This window comes from Scylla paramamosain, chromosome 37 (genome assembly GCF_035594125.1).
Source record: "Scylla paramamosain isolate STU-SP2022 chromosome 37, ASM3559412v1, whole genome shotgun sequence".
Classification (NCBI taxonomy): domain Eukaryota; kingdom Metazoa; phylum Arthropoda; class Malacostraca; order Decapoda; family Portunidae; genus Scylla; species Scylla paramamosain.
In genome coordinates, this window is record NC_087187.1 from 2,752,501 (window position 1) to 2,770,000 (window position 17,500).

The 17,500-nt window shown below is 39.7% G+C and overlaps 2 protein-coding genes across 6 annotated transcripts in view; one reads left to right on the forward strand and one right to left on the reverse strand.

The window, feature by feature from the left end:
- Positions 1-1,671: 1,671 nt before the first annotated feature.
- On the reverse strand, positions 1,672-9,591 carry LOC135091346 (DNA mismatch repair protein Mlh1-like). Its single transcript, XM_063988901.1, has 14 exons — positions 9,451-9,591; positions 9,189-9,306; positions 8,869-8,951; positions 8,538-8,718; positions 8,159-8,312; positions 7,685-7,961; positions 6,773-6,999; positions 6,092-6,255; positions 5,704-5,790; positions 5,196-5,369; positions 4,967-5,030; positions 4,497-4,695; positions 4,045-4,181; positions 1,672-2,517 (listed from the first exon to the last, which is right to left on the reverse strand). Exons 2-14 carry the CDS (start codon positions 9,299-9,301, stop codon positions 2,161-2,163), a joined length of 2,217 nt encoding a protein of 738 aa, XP_063844971.1. The 5' UTR covers positions 9,302-9,306; positions 9,451-9,591; the 3' UTR covers positions 1,672-2,160.
- Positions 9,592-10,675: 1,084 nt separating this feature from the next.
- The window catches only part of LOC135091347 (adapter molecule Crk-like), a 28,522-nt gene continuing 21,697 nt past the window's right edge, over positions 10,676-17,500 (forward strand). For 2 of the 5 annotated variants that reach the window (XM_063988905.1, XM_063988906.1), the window contains exons 1-2: positions 10,676-10,812; positions 15,712-16,174. In XM_063988905.1, coding sequence (XP_063844975.1) covers positions 16,140-16,174 — 35 coding nt within the window. In that variant the 5' untranslated portion in view covers positions 10,676-10,812; positions 15,712-16,139. Of the gene's footprint in view, positions 10,813-13,131; positions 13,208-15,711; positions 16,175-17,500 lie in introns of all 5 variants that reach the window. The other 3 variants (XM_063988903.1, XM_063988904.1, XM_063988902.1) reach the window with 3 other exon arrangements.

Sequence of the window (17,500 nt, forward strand, 5' to 3'; positions counted from 1 at the left end):
ATGGTGAAGAAGAGGAAGAAGAATCTCTCTCTCTCTCTCTCTCTCTCTCTCTCTCTCTCTCTCTCTCTCTCTCTCTCTCTCTCTGTAGTAATAGTAGTAGTACAGTAAAATCCCTCTCATCCGGCATTCAAGTATCCGGCAGCTTCAAGTATCCGGCACATATTTCCCCGAGCCTTAAAATCAATAAAAAATCAATGTGTACTCATAAAATCCATTAAAATTCCCGCGCGAGGCATACTTTGTCCCCTCGCCACCAGAGCGCACTGCTTCGCGCCACCCGCGGCCCACTGCACTGGGTTTACTCAGTGACTCAGTCCCGCGTGTGCACTGTTTATCGCCTGACGCCTTCATCATGCCTAAAGTTGTAGAAAAGAGGAAGCGTGTTGTGCTTACACTTAAGCAGCTGATCAGATCAGCTGATTTTTATTATGGTAAGATGCGTGAGTGTAGGGTGGTGATTGTGGACATAATTTCACTTCTATTCAAATATCCGGCAATATTCAAGTATCCGGCATGTCGGCGGTCCCGTTGATGCCGGATAAGAGGGATTTTACTGTAGTAGTAGAAAAAAAAAGAAACAAACAAAGAAACAAAGAAAGAAAAAGAGATAGAAAGATAGCAAAAACGGAAGATTTAAACGCAAAAACACCCATGAAAACACATCAAATCATATATGTAGCCTTGAAAACCCACTACATACATACATACATACATACATAAAAAGAAAGACACAAAGATATAACGATTAGAAACAAACACACCATTAAAAACCCCGCCTAATTACCTGTGTGGCCTTGAAAATACGCCTCATTCTGAAACACTTAACTCTCCACTACAAATATTTACGAAAGCTAGAAAGACGATCAGCCAAGTTTTGAGGAGTGTTTCACCTGTTAATAACGCAGAAACCTTGTTAATCTATCACTAGAAAAACAAAAAATATCCTTAAGAACCAACTGGAGTCTTTGGAAAGTAGTGAAGGTGAGGCAGAAGTGTTTCAGAATAAGGATTAATGAATCACTTCGAGAGGGAGCGGTAAATTACAAATGGCGTGATAATCAAGCCCCTTATCTTCATTCAGCCACAGTGCTTCACTCCACGAGTCTCTATTGCTCATACGTCACTGGCTGCTGCTGCGGGGCTTGTACTCTTCCTGGCACTACAAGACACATCGTGAAAAGCGCCGGAAAACGAGAAATTACACAGATATTAAGGATAATTTCACGTGCTTTCGTCCATTTTTGCGCCAGAACACGTGTCAGGCTGTCGACAAAAGCAAAATATGTTAATCTTGATCTTTAATTATAAGATTTTTTTCTCTTTATTAGCATTATTAAGATCTCCTCTAGGGATGAAAATAGCTAGAAAATTAAGGGCAAATAAATAGATCGATAGATTAATAAAAGAATAAATAAATAGACAAATACTTCACATTTCAGAGGCGGGTTTCTATCATGGGTAGGATCTTCACTAGGGACAAATAAATAAGTAAATAAATTATTATAGATAAAAAAATAGGTATATAAATGACAATAATAATAATAATTTAAACCAAAAACAAACGGTACCTACCATGATTTAAGATTTTCATTTTTTTTTAAACCCTTTCCCTCTTATAATTCCTGCTTTTGCTCGTCCTCTCGATGCAAACAAGTATAATAAGACAAAAGTGGTGATTTTTCAATGTATTTGCTCGTGAAAGGTGAAGACGCACATAAAACTTAAATAAAAATGAAATAATTAGAAACGAGACGAAATTAAAATGTCACTTCTTTGAAAATAAAATAAATATATACAAAAATAATCTTAAGTGAGAAATGGCGTGAAAAAATAGACTTTCTCTCTACAACTTATCTTCCTAATACGTGAAAAATATAGTGCTTTTTCTTTTCACTCTTTCATTTTGGAATTGTTCATAGTGAAGTTGTGTATTCAATATTCTATGTAGTGATGCTAGTATGGTGTTGATTATTACTATTATTATTATTATTATTATTATTATCATTATCATTATCATTATATAATTCAGTTATTTGCTTATATTTTGTATGTGCATCACTATTATCATTGCTATTTTTTTACTATTCATGGATTTCCTACTTTTTTTTTTTATCATTATCCTCTCTCTCTCTCTCTCTCTCTCTCTCTCTCTCTCTCTCTCTAGCAGCGTTCAAACACCCGGTACAGCTCGGTCAGGTTGGCAATCTGGAGGAAGGTGGTGTCTTGAGCAAAATGGCGCGGAGGGTGTAGCTTTTTCCTGGCCGCTGGGTATATCAAATGCTCTATGTCCCACTTCCACCCTCTCCCTTCCCCTCCGCTTCCTCCTCCTTTCTTATTCTTCTTCTCTTCCTCCTTTTCCTTTTTATCGCCCCGTTTCTCGTTTTCTTCCTCTTCTTTTCCTTCCTCATGTGCTTTGTTTGCTTCTTTTTCTTCGTCTTTTCCTTCTTTGTTATCGTTTTCGTTTGTGTCTTTCTTCTCTTCCTCTTCCTCCTCCTCCTCTTCTTCTTCGTCTGTGTTCTAGAGAGAGAGAGAGAGAGAGAGAGAGAGAGAGAGAGAGAGAGAGAGAGAGAGAGAGAGAGAGAGAGAGAGAGAGAGAGAGAGAGAGAGAGAGAGAGAGAGAGAGAGAGAGAGAGAAATTAACACACACACACACACATACTCACATATAATAAGCGGGGTACCACAGGGGTCAGTGTTGGCACCCATTAAGTTCCAAATATACATCAATGATAGGCAGGAGGCTCTGATCAGTTATATTAATCTGTTTGCTGATGATGTAAAAACTGCTAAGAGTTACGAAGAGCCTTGCTGTTTGATATGGAGTTAGAAAAGGGATACTGACAAGATTTATGGGTGGAACAAAACGCGGAAATTCGAAAGAGTAAAAGAAGACTTGCATACGAAAATGAAAAAAAAAATATTAATGAAAAACAAGGAGAAACACATAGGCATGGCATTTCACGATACCCAGAACAGCAGATAAGCGAGATAAATCCCTCTACATACAGAATATCAACAAATATCTGAGTGGCATTTCATTACACTGATAAACTATGATGAAAAGAATTAGCTACTATGCCACACCCCGGCTGGAGTATGCAGCAGTGGTGTGGCCTCAGCATATGAAGAAAGACATAAAGAAGTTAGAAAGAATTGAAAGAGCAGCTACAAGGATGATACTGGAGCTGAAACACCTAACATATGAAGAGAGGCTGAAGAAAAATGGGTTAGAAGCTAGAAGATAGAAGAGAAAGAAGTCTAATAATGATGTATAAGATAATTAACAGCACTGAAAGGACAAAGCAGGACCTGGTGTTGCTGGAGAAGAGAAAGAGGTGTAATAGTGATGTGTTAGATAGTTAACAGCACTGAGAGGATAAAGCAGGACCTGGTGTTGCTGAAAATGAAGCTGGGCGGACGAGGGGACACACAAAGATCAGGGAGAGTTAAGGGTTATAAGGACATCAAGTAACGTTTTCGACTTAGAACTGTGAATATCTGGAATGATCTTGATGAAGAGGTCGTTACAGCAGCAAATGGGGAGAAATTTAAGGAAATGCTGGATAAATGTAGAGATGGAGACAGACCAGTATTCAGAAACATCTCTCTCTCTCTCTCTCTCTCTCTCTCTCTCTCTCTCTCTCTCTCTCTCTCTCTCTCTCTCTCTCTCTATTTTCAAAGGCCACAGAGATGATTAGGCATACTCTCAAGTCTGCTTCTCCTGTTAGTAAAGTAGAAATCTTGTAGATCTGTCACTAGCACTGTAAAAACACCCTTAAAAACCTTAGTACCTTCAACTACAGCCTTTTAGAAGAGATACAAAGACAGGACAAGACAGGCACACCTCCCATTCTGTACAATACAACTACGTAAACACACAAAAACACATACGTACACACACACTATTCCCCCTCTTACTCAAATCTTCTCTCTCTCTCTCTCCTGCTTTTCTTTTACCTCATATTTCTTCCCTTCTCTTTCTCTCACTCCCTAAAGCCACACACCTCAACACATGCACACACACACGCACACACACACACGTACCTTCGGCTTGACAGCATAGAATCTTGCCAGCTCCCGCGCGAAGGTGTCAAAGCATTCCTTCTCGTCGCCCCACTCCACCTCTGCCCCAAGCCGCAGAACAAACATTGGCAGCCCCTCCATGTCTGGCACGTACTGGTCTGGGGGGCAAGGAGGGAGGGTCAGACTGGTGCTGTGACCCTGATGTGACCTAATGTAGTGTGGTGTTGTTTAAGGTAATTTAATTTAATGTGATGTAACCTAACTTAACCTGATCTAACTTAATGTAACTTAACCTAACCTAATTTAACTTAACCGAATCTAATGCAGCCTAACCTAACTTATCCTAACCTAACTTAACCTAATCTAGCCTAACATACTTTCCCTCCTCCCCCTTTCTCATTACCTGCCTACCCATTACTCTCTTAAACCTAGCCTCATCCCATCCCCTCACCCTCTCCCTTCCCCTCTCTCACCCAGGAGGTATGGCAGCGTGCAGAGCCTCCCTTCGCTGTCTATCTCCATGCTGAAATATTCCTGCAGCATCTCAGCCTTGGACACCAGCAGGGTTTTGATGTAGCTGGCCAGGTCCTCCTTGGCACCGTCCCCCTCACTCCACCCACTGTCCGGCTGCTCCAGGGCTATGAGGGCAAGTTCGCTGATGTCTACTGGGCTCTTGAGGGGGAGAGGGTGTTGGAGGGAAGGGAGGGGAGGGAGGGAAGGATGGGAAAGGGAGGGAAAGGGAGGGAGAGTGAATTAATGTATGTGTGTGTGAGAATTATGATTTAAATTTAGAGTAAAACTACTACTAATGCTACTGCTACGACTACTACTACTACCACTACTAATACTACTTCTACTACTTCTACTACTACAAATAATAAGTCAATAAGCCATCAATTAAGGGTCATATTTGGGCAGAGAACTCAAGAAACGTGAGCCTTACCGAAAGTTTGAGGATTCCAAAGTTTCCAAAATCGTTCAGCGCTACTTGATAGAAGAGCTCCTCACTGGAAAGATTAAAGTTAGCTCTCTCTCTCTCTCTTTCTCTCTCTCTCTCTCTATTTTATTTCAGTCTCTCCTTCTCTGTTTTTTTACTCTATTTAAATTCCTCCTCTAATCTCTCTGTCTCTCTCTCTCTCTCTCTCTCTCTCTGCTGCCACACCTGCACACACCTGAGCCAGCACGTGTTCACCAGGAAGAGAGTGCGTGCGTGCTGGACAAGTGCGTACTGCCGGTTCACGCAGCCCACGAAGGTCAGGTCGCGAACTGACTCCAGGAGGCCTGAGTGTGTGTTGCCCTCAAACTCCTGCCGCAGGGTCAGCACGGAGGTCAGCTGTATGTCGCGCCTGGTGGATAGATGGGTGGGTGGAGTAAGATACAGGGGAAGGTAGATGGATAGATAGATAGATAGATAGATAGATAGATAGAGACAGACATACATACATACAGGCATATATCAATAAATTGTTTAATATCACTGGGCTTATCAATTTTCTGGAGTAATTTAAAGTCAGTTGGTTAAATTAATTAGTATTAGCTTTAAGGGCAAGGAAAATGTAGTGTAAATAAGCTAATTTCTTTCATCACTAAAAAAAAATTAACTAACTATGAATCTCTCTCTCTCTCTCTCTCTCTCTCTCTCTCTCTCTCTCTCTCTCTCTCTCTCTCTCTCTCTCTCACCTGTTATGTTGTTCTGTAGATGCACTTGTTTTTCCCTCCCCTTCTTCCTCCTCCTTTCTCTCCGCCTCTCCGTTCTTCTCTCCAGACCTGAAATAGTGAAATAGTGAAATAGTAGAAGCAGTGGTAGTAGTAGTAGTAGTAGTAGTAGTAGTAGTAGTAGTAGTAGTAGTAGTAGTAGTAGTAGTAGTAGTAGAAGTAGTAGTAGTTTTAATAATGATACTGATGACAATAATAATAATAATAATAATAATAATAATAATAATAATAATAATAATAATAATAATAATAATAATGATAACAACAACAATAACCCCAAATTAATAACATACTCATAAAAATAAGAAAATACAAATCACAATATCAACAATCCTCTCTCTCTCTCTCTTACCCAGTCAAAAACTTATCCATTTTCTGTGTGCGTGAGTCCGTGCGTACAAGTTCATGTGCGTATGGCTTGCTGCTGGCATCCCTCTTGTCCTTCTCCCCCCCCTCCTCACCCCCCACTGCCTTGGAGGAGGGGGGACGCACAGACGCAGCCCCGGGGAGAAGGCCCTGTTGGGGGAGGAAATGGGGGGTTTAAATGGTTTTATTTATGTGGCTGTTTTGTGTTTGTTTGTTTGTTTGTTTGTTTTCTTGTTCGTGTTTCTGTTTTTTTAAGTTTCTCTCAATTTCTTTCTTTGTCTGTATCTATTTTTTTCTTTGTTTTTCTCTGGTTTGTGTTTCTGTTGCTGGGTCTCTCTCTCTCTCTCTCTCTCTCTCTCTCTCTCTCTCTCTCTCTCTCTCTCTCTCTCTCTCTCTCTCTCACAAACTATTAATCTTTCTCTCCCAGTCTGTTAAATGTAAAGAAAAAATCTCTCTCTCTCTCTCTCTCCTTACAGTCTTTCCCCCCATCCCTCCTCCAACCCTATCACCTCTTCCTATCTCCTCCCATCCCTATCTAGTCTCCGTCCACCCCTCCATTCACCCATCAATAAAATAAACACTTCTCTTCCCCTTCCTTGAATTCCTACCACACTCCTGCCTTCCTATACCCCCTGCGTTTCACCTCCCTCCTGCCCTGGGCCCTCACCTGGGTATAGAAGGTGCGTGACTCATTAGCACCAAGCAGCCTCGCCTCACAAGCCTTCTGCACGCTCTCTATAATCTCGTCCTGGTGCAGAAAAAAGACCTCGTGCTTTGTCGGATGTACATTCACGTCCAGGGTTGATGGGTCGACTTCCAGAGACAGGTAGATGAACGGGTGGCCAGCCTTGGGGAGGTACGCAGCATACATGGTCTCCAGTGCCTTCCTCAGGGCTGTGGGGGTGGTTAGGTTTGGTTTGGTTAGGTTAGGTTAGGTTAGGTTTGGTTAGGTTAGGTTAAGTTAGGTTAGGTTAGGTTAAGTTAGGTTTGGTTAGGTTAGGTTAGGTTAGGTTAGGTTAGGTTAGGTTAGGTTAAGTTAGGTTAGGTTAGGTTAGGTTAAGTTAGGTTAGGTTAGGTTAGGTTAGGTTAGGTTAGGTTAAGTTAGGTTTGGTTTGGTTAGGTTAAGTTAGGTTAAGTTAGATTAGATTAGGTTTAGTGGGAATTTTTTTTTTTACTGTTTTGTAGGTGGGAGTCTAAGGGATGTATGTAATTATGTGTATTGAGTATTGTTTTAGTGTTTTTTTATTAATTAACTTGTGAATTAGTGGTGAGAAGGAAGGTTAGATTAATTCATGTTTTTGTTCAGTAAATGTTATGTGTGTGTACTGAAACATACATACATACATACAATGTGGGGTTTACACACACACACACACACACACACACACACACACACACACACACACACACACACACACACACACACACACACACACACACACACACACACCAGTAGAGAAGGTAATAAGAGACAGACAAGCAAATTACATTAAGGAAACCAAATAAATATAAATTTAGAAACAGAGACACACCAGTATACAAGAACAACACACAAACACACACACACACACACACACACCTGTCGAATCCACCAGCCGATGATTAATGAAGAGCAAAAAGGTGCACTTCTTCACAGAGTAATTCGCGTTGCTCACCAAACCCTTACAGCAAAACTTCAACTTATCATCCACAAAATCCACCTCCAGCAGCTCCCTCGCCACTGCCGGGCCGAAGACTGACCGGATGTTGTCGCAGGGGGTGGAGTGAGGCGGAGTGCGAAATTCCACATTCTGCTGCCCCTGTTTCCTCAGTGTGAATCCGACGTTTGCATTGTGGATTGCGTACCGGCTGACAACCTGCGTGGAGGTGGGTGGAGGTGGGAACAGGCGGGAAGAGGGATAAGTTAACAGTATTTTAGTGGACGAGAAGGAGGAGAAGGAGTAATGATAGTAATAATAGTAGTAGTAGTAGTAATATTATACCCCTCCCTGCCTCCCTCAACCCTCCAACCATACACTCCCAGCCCCAAACATGCTCCCCTCTCCCCTCTCACCTCAAACACCCTGCCATGCTCCTCCGCCGGGCTGCGTAGGGCCTTCCTCCTCACTGGCACATTGTAAAACAGGTCCTCCACTGTTATTTGGGTGCCCTGGTTGCCTGCCACTGGTTTGGGTTTGCCGGAGAGCTTGCCGTCAATGTAGCTGGCCCTGTGGTGGTAGTGAAGAAGTAGTGATATTAGTGTGGTAGTAGTTGTAGTAATGTCAAAATAGTAGTAGTAGTAGTATCATTAACTCACAAATAATTAGAAAAGTAACAGTAGTAATTATAATAGTAGTAGTAGTAGTAGTAACACCAGTATTGCCAACAACAACCATAACAATACCAACAGTACAACACCACCACCTCCACCACCCACAACACCGTCAGCTCACCTCCAGGCACACTTTGAGTCGGCAGTCTTGGTGGTGATGGCCAGGTGGGCAACATGACTGATGGAGGCCAGCGCTTCCCCCCTGAACCCGTAGGTGGTGAGGGAGGTCAGGTCCGAGAACTCCTGAAGCTTACTGGTGGTGAAACGCTCACACACAATCTCCATGTCCTCCTTCCTGATGCCTGGGGAAGTGATGGTGGTGACGGTGGTGGTGGTGATGGTGGTGGTGCCCTTGTATTTATCAGCCTGACACTATTAATGATTAAAACAACTATGTATATATTTTAAAAGTATGTCAGTAATTTTTCTCTCTCTCTCTCTCTCTCTCTCACCTGTGCCGTTGTCCAATATCTGCATACATTTAAGGCCGCCTTCGTTAACGGTTACCTGGATGTTCGTAGATTTGGCGTCCAGGCTGAGAGAGAGAGAGAGAGAGAGAGAGAGAGAGAGAGAGAGAGAGAGAGAGAGAGAGAGAGAGAGAGAGAGAGAGAGAGAGAGTTCAGGGTTATAATTCAATGTCTACAATCAAATGTAATTATACAGATGAAAGAATACATATACTAATTGCAAATATATATCACAGTTATTCCTTTGCTTTTTTCTTGGACGTGTGTGTGTGTGTGTGTGTGTGTGTGTGTGTGTGTGTGTGTACCAGTTTTCAATCATTTCTTTGAGTGCGTTGGCCGGCCGCTGCACAACCTCCCCGGCAGCAATGCGATTCACAACTGTCTCATCCAACCTTCGGATTCTGGCTGGTTCATCCATGGCGGCTGAAAACAATAATAATGATCCTGGTTAGCTAATGACACACACAAGTTCACCACTATCAAACCTCTCTCTCTCTCTCTCTCTCTCTCTCTCTCTCTCTCTCTCTCAAACAGGTGTGTCAGTGAGGCAGGGCAGCGACACCTTACCTAGTGGGGCTGCCCTTTAATACCCTGCAGGTGGTGGCAGCAGACAGGTTATTTGATCAGAGTCTGGTGAGCTGTGAAGAAAGAGTCTGCTGCGTGCGGGTGCGGGAGTGTAAACAAACCAGGGAGCCGAGGAGCGCGCCCTGCAGGTTAACGGTTCTTGGCGAGCCGAATGCCAAGTCGGATTACTGCTGGATTTATACACATGCAAAGACAAATATTAATAAGGAAAGGAATGATATAATAAATGTGGACTAGAGGAAAACGACTTATTTTTTATTCCACAAAAAATAAGAAAGAGGAACACGCCACACTCAGGGGGTGCTATTAAAAAAAGTTTGTTCATTGGTTTGTAGATTACTGATTGATAGATGGATTTATTGTTGTATATAGAAATATAATAAAGGAGAAGCTCTCTCTCTCTCTCTCTCTCTCTCTCTCTCTCTCTCTCTCTCTCTCTCTCTCTCTCTCTCTCTCCTCTCTCTCTCTCTCTCTCTCTCTCTCTCTCTCTGTGTGTGTGTGTGTGTGTGTGTGTGTGTGTGTGTGTGTGTGTGTGTGTGCAAACAATTCTTTACTGTCCTCTCAGAGTTAACAAAGAAACACTAAAGGATCAAATTAGAATATGATGTAACTAGATAAATGTTATTTGACAAAAGAGCGTTTATTTATATTAACCAATAATGTCTGCGTTCTTTGTTCCCTCTGTATTCAAACTTGTAGCTGAAATCATAATATATAGAAAATATAATATAGGTCATGAGACTGGGAATGCTAAAGATATGTGAAATCTTAAAAGAAATATTTCTGGTCTGGTGTACAGTGAGAATGAATATATACTCTATCAAGTAATTAGAAACCAATTAAAAAATCACATGTAATCTTCTCAGTTATTTTCTTATATAATAAATTACCCACACGAATAAATAAAGAGATAGAAGAAAACTTGATAATAATGGCAAGATAAAAAAAAAAAAACATTTCAAAACAAAAAACAAACAGATTACCACTTTAAGTGTATTTTTAAGATATATTTTCTAAAATTATATGAAGACTAGATGATATATAAAGAAACCCGGCAACAACACGAATATAAAAGAAGAAGAAAATAAAAAAACGCTTTTTAAAACACGACAAACTACATGAAACCCTTACATGTATATTTTAAAACTATTTTATTACATAAAATATAAGAAAAAGCGTGAAATAAGGAAATAGAAATAGATGTATACAGTTAGAGTGCACCGGTACGGGCATCTAGCGGCAGAGGAAGAAATCTTTCAGTAACTCTATAGCCGTGAACAGAAGTGGAGTGTTTACCCTTCCCTCTTTAATTTTGAGCCTTATTTGACCTCCCGCCACGCCCAGGTGAGAGTGACTGCCTGCCCCTTGACCCTGGATGACTAAGGGGCAAGTGGGAGGCTATTGGGGAGGAATTAACGGGTGGGAATAAAGAGCTAATGGCATCTGGGTGTGGTATGTGTAGTTAAATGGTTTGAATGAATGTTTGTTTTTGTTTGTTTGTTTGTTTGGGTGAGGTTATGTGGGGCTAGGCAGTGTTTGGTTGGTTTATTTGTTAAGAGGGGTGTTTGTTTGTTTGTTCGTGTGTTCTTGTGGGTGTGGGATAGTGATGTTTCTTTTTTTGTATTTATTTTTTGTTTGTCTTCGTTTGGTTTGTCGTAACTGTTTTTCATATTGTTTGTCTTGTTTGTTGTGTTGTTATAAGATGGAAGTTCAGTTTGTAGTGTCTATTTTCTTATCCTAACTATTATTAATCTCGTTATCTCATATCTTTGCATTTATCTATCTTTCTTCATCTATATATCTATCTATATGCCAATCTCTAAGTGCCTATGTCTCTTTCTACCCGTTATTATTATTATTATTATTATTATTATTATTAGTAGTAGTAGTAGTAGTAGTAGTAGTAGTGGTAGTAGTTTAAGGTACAGCTGTCATTCGTGTGTGTGTGTGTGTGTGTGTGTGTGTGCCACCGTACCTTCACAAATCACCCTAATCTCTTGATAACAGCTACACTACCACGTGGCTTGACTGGCTTGGCCCCGGCTGTAATAATCCGGCTTAGGTTTTTTTTTTTTCTCTCTTCTTATCAATTTCTCGAAGTCCGGCGTGATAAGAGTGTGGCAGTTCTACGTCCCTTGTCTTACTCAATTTGTGTTCTTTCCAGTGATGATCAGAAACGTTTCAACACAGGAAGGATGTATTTGAAGGATGGCATTTCGTTATATCATTAATTAGTGAGCTGATATTAAAACTGTGTGTGTGTGTGTGTGTGTGTGTGTGTGTGGTGGTTTTTATGGTCGTTTTCCGTATGGTTAGGTGGTTTGGTGTCAGTTTATATAAGGTTAATTGGTGGATTGGTGTTGTTTTGCGTAAGAAACTGTGGGAATTTGAAGTTTTATATGAATTTTGTTAGTCTTTCCAGTGGTAACCAAAAATGTACACACACACACACACACACACACACACACACACACACACACACACACACACACACACACACAGATGAAACTTTTAAAGGATAGGGTTTAATTATCATATCATTAATTAGGTTAGTATTTATTGATTTAGTTTGCTGTATAAGTGACTAAGGTTCAGTCTATACAAGAAGTTGATTCATTGAAGTATTTTTTGCCTGAGAAAATGGTGAAGAATTAAACGTATTATGATTTTAACAATTTTTCACGTCAGCAAGACTAATGAAATGAACAAAGAGGTGAAAATGCAAAACAACAGATCTCTTTCCACACAAAATCTATGTCCCTCAATTTTTTACTACTGCTTCGGACTCTATTTGGGGATCGGCATGTCAGTAGGCTTATTTTTTTTATATATTTTTTTTTTATTTTTTCTTTATTTTTGTTGCCCTTAGCCAGTGTCCCTCCTACATACAAAAATAAAATGAAAGGGAGAGTAGCAAAGGCCAAACAGGTAATAATGAACCAATACTCCCATCCTTTCCTTATAAAAATGTACAGTTTATCACATCAGGAAGACTAACAAAGGAAATAAAAATAAAAATGAAAACAACATCTTTCTTTCAACACAAAACCTAAACTTTATCACAACAGGAAGACTAACAAAGGAAATAAAGATAAAAATGAAAACAACATCTTTCTTTCAACACAAAACCTAAACTTTATCACAACAGGAAGACTAACAAAGGAAATAAAGATAAAAATGAAAACAACAGCTTCCTTTCAACACAAAACCTAAACTTTATCACAACAGGAAGACTAACAAAGAACACACAGGTTAAAATGAAAACAACAGCTTCCTTTCAACAGAAAACCTAAACTTTATCACAACAGGAAGACTAACAAAGAACACAGGTTAAAATGAAAACAACAGCTTCCTTTCAACAGAAAACCTAAACTTTATCACAACAGGAAGACTAACAAAGGGAATAAAAATTGAAAAAAACATAACAACAGCTTCCCTTCCACACAAAACGTACACTTTTTCACATCAGGAAGACTAGCAAAAAGTACAAATATAAAAATGAAAAACAACACCTTCCTTTCAATACAAATTCTAGTTTATCACATCACCAACACTAACAAACAGAACGAAGATGAAAAAAAAAGGCATAACAACACTTTCCTTCCCACAAACAAGGGTCACACAGGGAATAATAATGAACCAACACTCCCATTATTTCTACAGAACCCTTCACTATCCACAACAGACCCCAGACATTGCAGGGAAGTGGGGTCTTTGCTTGCAGCTGCCATCATGTGAGGTACCCTGAAAACATAACTTAACCTAACCGAACCTAACCTAACCTAACCTAACCTAACTTAACTTAACCTAACCTAACCTAACTTAACCTAACCTAACCTAACCTAACCTAACCTAACCTAACCTAACCGAACCTAACCTAACCTAACCTAACCTAACCTAACCTAACCTAACCTAACTTAACCTAACCTAACCTAACCTAACCTAACCTAACATAACATAACATAACATAACATAACATAACATAACATAACCTAACCTAACCTAACCTAACCTAACCTAACATAACATAACATAACATAACATAACATAACATAACATAACTTAACCTAACCTAACCTAACTTAACCTAACCTAACCTAACCTAACCTAGCCTAACCTAACTTAACCTAATTTAACCTAACCTAACTTAACCTAACCTAACTTAACCTAACCTAACCTAACCTAACTTAACCTAACCTAACTTAACCTAACCTAACCTAACCTAACCTAACCTAACTTAACCTAACCTAACCTAACTTAACCTAACCTAACTTAACCTAACCTAACCTAACTTAACCTAACCTAACCTAACCTAACTTAACCTAACCTAACTTAACCTAACCTAACCTAACCTAACCGAACCTAACAACCTAACCTAACCTAACTGCCCTATTGTACTGATGCCTTTCCCTAACCACCATACATTGAAGACCCTCACTATACGTACCCAAGTGCATTAGTGACATTTCCTCCATAGACATATTTCACCACAGCATGTATGAATGAAAAATAACATAGATATCTCTCCTACACACAATGGCCATTAGATATATGAATAAAAAAACAACACATTTTTTCTTCCACACGCCAGAACGACACTCATATGACTAAACCTCAATTCTCGTGTGATTTAAAGATCTCAGTGTGTCACGTCCTCACTCGTGTTGTCACTGGAGCACCTGGAAATTAATCAAGTGGCTGTGGGGTGAATTGGTCAAGGGATTTTATCAGTGGGAGGGATCAAACATGACTCCGAGATCTGACTGGCCAGGCTGAGATGGTTGGCAGTAGTGGGGTTGGTCCTTCACTGCTCAGTCACTGCTTAGCTCACTTATTTGTGTGGCATGTGTGTCTAGATGTGTTTTTATTGTTGGTTAAGAATTTTGATAAGCAATAATTCACATTCACAACCTAACCTAACTTAACCTAACCTAACCTAACCTAACCTAGCCCAACTTCACCTAACCTAACCTAACCTAACCTAACCTAGCCTGACCTAACCTAACCTAACCTAGCCTGACCTAACCTAACCTAACCTAACCTAACCTAACCTAACCTAACCTAACTTAACCTAACCTAACCTAACCTAACTTAACCTAACCTAACTTAACCTAACCTAACTTAACCTAACCTAACCTAACCTAACCTGACTTAACCTAACCTAACTATTTACTTATTTATTTATTCTATTTTATTTATTTTTTTTTTCTCACAATCTGTAATTTTTATGGTTTTGTGTTCTGTTTCCGGTAAGATTTCCACAGTTAGGCGGATAATTTTTTCCCCATAATTGTTTACAGTTTTGTCTAATTTTTACATGTGATTTGTGTCGGCCGCTTCCCTGCGTTGCGTGGACACTTTTCTCCCCCACAGTCTTAATGCAGCTTTCAAGATACTGCATATAGGAGTATTTATTATTTTCATATTGTTCACGTCAAGCCTTTCACTGCTAAACAATATTTTCTATAATCAGCAACATTTTAAATACTTACATTTGTACTGCAGCCGTCTAAACAGTTTCGTAGCATAGAATAAAAAAAAAACCACACCTCTATTATATTTGTACATTCAAGCAATTCCCCTTCACAATGCTTTGAATATTAAAGAATAACTGCAATACTATAATAACTAACATGTATTTTCAAAGATATAGATTTGTAGCATAGAAATTAATTAAAATCACACCTTTCTGTTCTTTTGTGTATCCTTGCAAGTCCTTTCTACAATGCTTTGAATATTAGTAAAGGAAAACCAGGGCAGGGAAATGATCAGTTTGTAATGTGTTATGAGAGGCATAGCTGTACACTCCTCACCATTAGTTGTGCTCACCAGGCACCAGCGCAGCCAGGTGTGCAGTGATTGGTGCCTTTATCGGCTTATCTTAATCTGGTGTTGTGTTTTCTCTGTATTAAATTTTCAGCCGGTGATAAGGTGGGAATGTTCACTGTGTGTGTGTGTGTTTGTGTTTGTGTGTAAGTTTTGTTTTCATCAGTTTTGTGTGTGTGTGTGTGTGTGTGTGTGTGTGTGTGTGTGTGTGGGGTTTTTAACTGCCATGAATAGTTTGGTTGGACATAAACACACACAAAAAAAAAAGGTTATCTTAATTTAATCTTCGCCACGTTACAGAAGTACATTTTTTAAGACTAGTACAAAAATTAAGTCTTGAAAGTTGCAGATAATTGTGAAAAAGACTGACCAGCAATGAAAGATTAAAATATTATTGTTTACACTTTCTCCCACCAGACTGTGAGCAACCATGGAGTAGGCCTGGCCGTCACGAAACCTCCAACGCACAGGTGACGGGGAGTGAGTGCGTGCGTGCGTGTGTGTGAGCGCGCAGCCGTACAGTGGCCGCCTCCCCTCTCCAGCCCTCCACCAGCCAGCCAGCCAGCCGTTGTAGAGAGGAAACATAATAGAAAACAAACAAGTGCCATAAGGAAAGAACGAATTGATCAAGACGTGTTTGTTTTGTTGTGTTTCGTGTGTTTTTGTTTTGGTTCGTGCGGTGACGAGCGCCGGCACTGACAGTTCGTGTGTTTGTTTGTTTTTGTGATTTTTTTTTCCTTTTTTTTCCTGTGGTGGTGGTGGTGGTGGTAGTGGTGGGAGTCGAACGCACACATACATACACGCACGCACGCACGTGTTGACGCAAGGACACACACGCAGGCACCATGGCGACCACGTTTGACCCACATGACCGAGCCAGGTGAGTGTGCGTTTGTTTTGTTTTGTTTTGTTTTGTTTTGTTTTGTTTTGTTTGTTTTTTTGTTGATTACCTAATCTAACAGAACTAGGTGTGTGTGTGTGTGTGTGTGTGTGTGTGTGTTTTGTTGTTGTTGTTGACTGCCTAACTTAACCATTTTATCACTAGAGGTCAGTTTTGGCACACATACAAGAATCTTACATGAATATTAAACCTTTCACTGATGATTTTTCCCCACAATCCTTTACTTACAACTTTTCAGATACTCATTTTTCTATTACAGTATATTGAATGAGTGTAGCCTTAAAATATACAAAATTATCATTGTATTCCCTCTCTCTTTTCTCGTGAGGCCTAGCAAACAACTCTGTACCATTCTGAGCATTGAAAAATAGGCCTATGGTATTGAAAGGCTTAAATGAATTTCAGCCAATAATTATTTACATATCCCACAAATGTTTAATGTTTCCCACTTTATAAGAACATAAGAAATAAGGGAAGCTGCAAGAAGCCATCAGGCCTACACGTGGCAGTCCCTCTATGAAATATACCTACCTGTTTCCACTTTTCATCCCCATCCATCCTTGTCAAATCTTCTCTTAAAGCTCCCTAATGACTTAACACTAACAGCTTGATTACCGAGCCCGTTCTATTCGTCTACCACTCTATTTGAGAACCAATTTCTTCCTATCTCTCTTTAAAACCTAAATTTTTCAAGCTTGAACCCATTATTTCTTGTTTCACGGGTTTGGTCGAAATATGACACGAATATTACATAAATGTCACACAGGTAGGTACAGAATGTTATGTGGGTATTGTACAGATGTTACAGGAAAGCAAATTACATGAGTGGCAAGGCGACGGGTGATATTCCTTGTAAATCTTTGGAATGTTGGAATGTTATGTAGATTTTGTGCTTGTTTTGTAATATTTAATGAAGCTTTGACATTTCCCAGTTACATTGAGGCAAATATTTGACATTTCGCTTCATAAATTAGGAGAGAGAGTGACAGAATTACATGAATATTACGAAGAAAACAATCTTTGAACAATCCCTCGTTTTCGAAATCGTCTCGTTACAGTTTCCAAGCAAGAATGCATTGTTGTTTTTAATTCTGTAAGTAAGAGGGAAGAATAACAAGAATTACTGGTATATTTTTTATGAAGAAAGGATAGGAAGAAAAATTGCTAGAAAATTATGAATGGTTAGATCTGTAGTGATAGAAACAGCAAGGATTGTAAATTGATTGATATAAAATGCTTCATAATAACAGCAATATTTCTTCTTCTTCTTCTTCTTCTTCTTCTTCTTCTTCTTCTTCTTCTTCT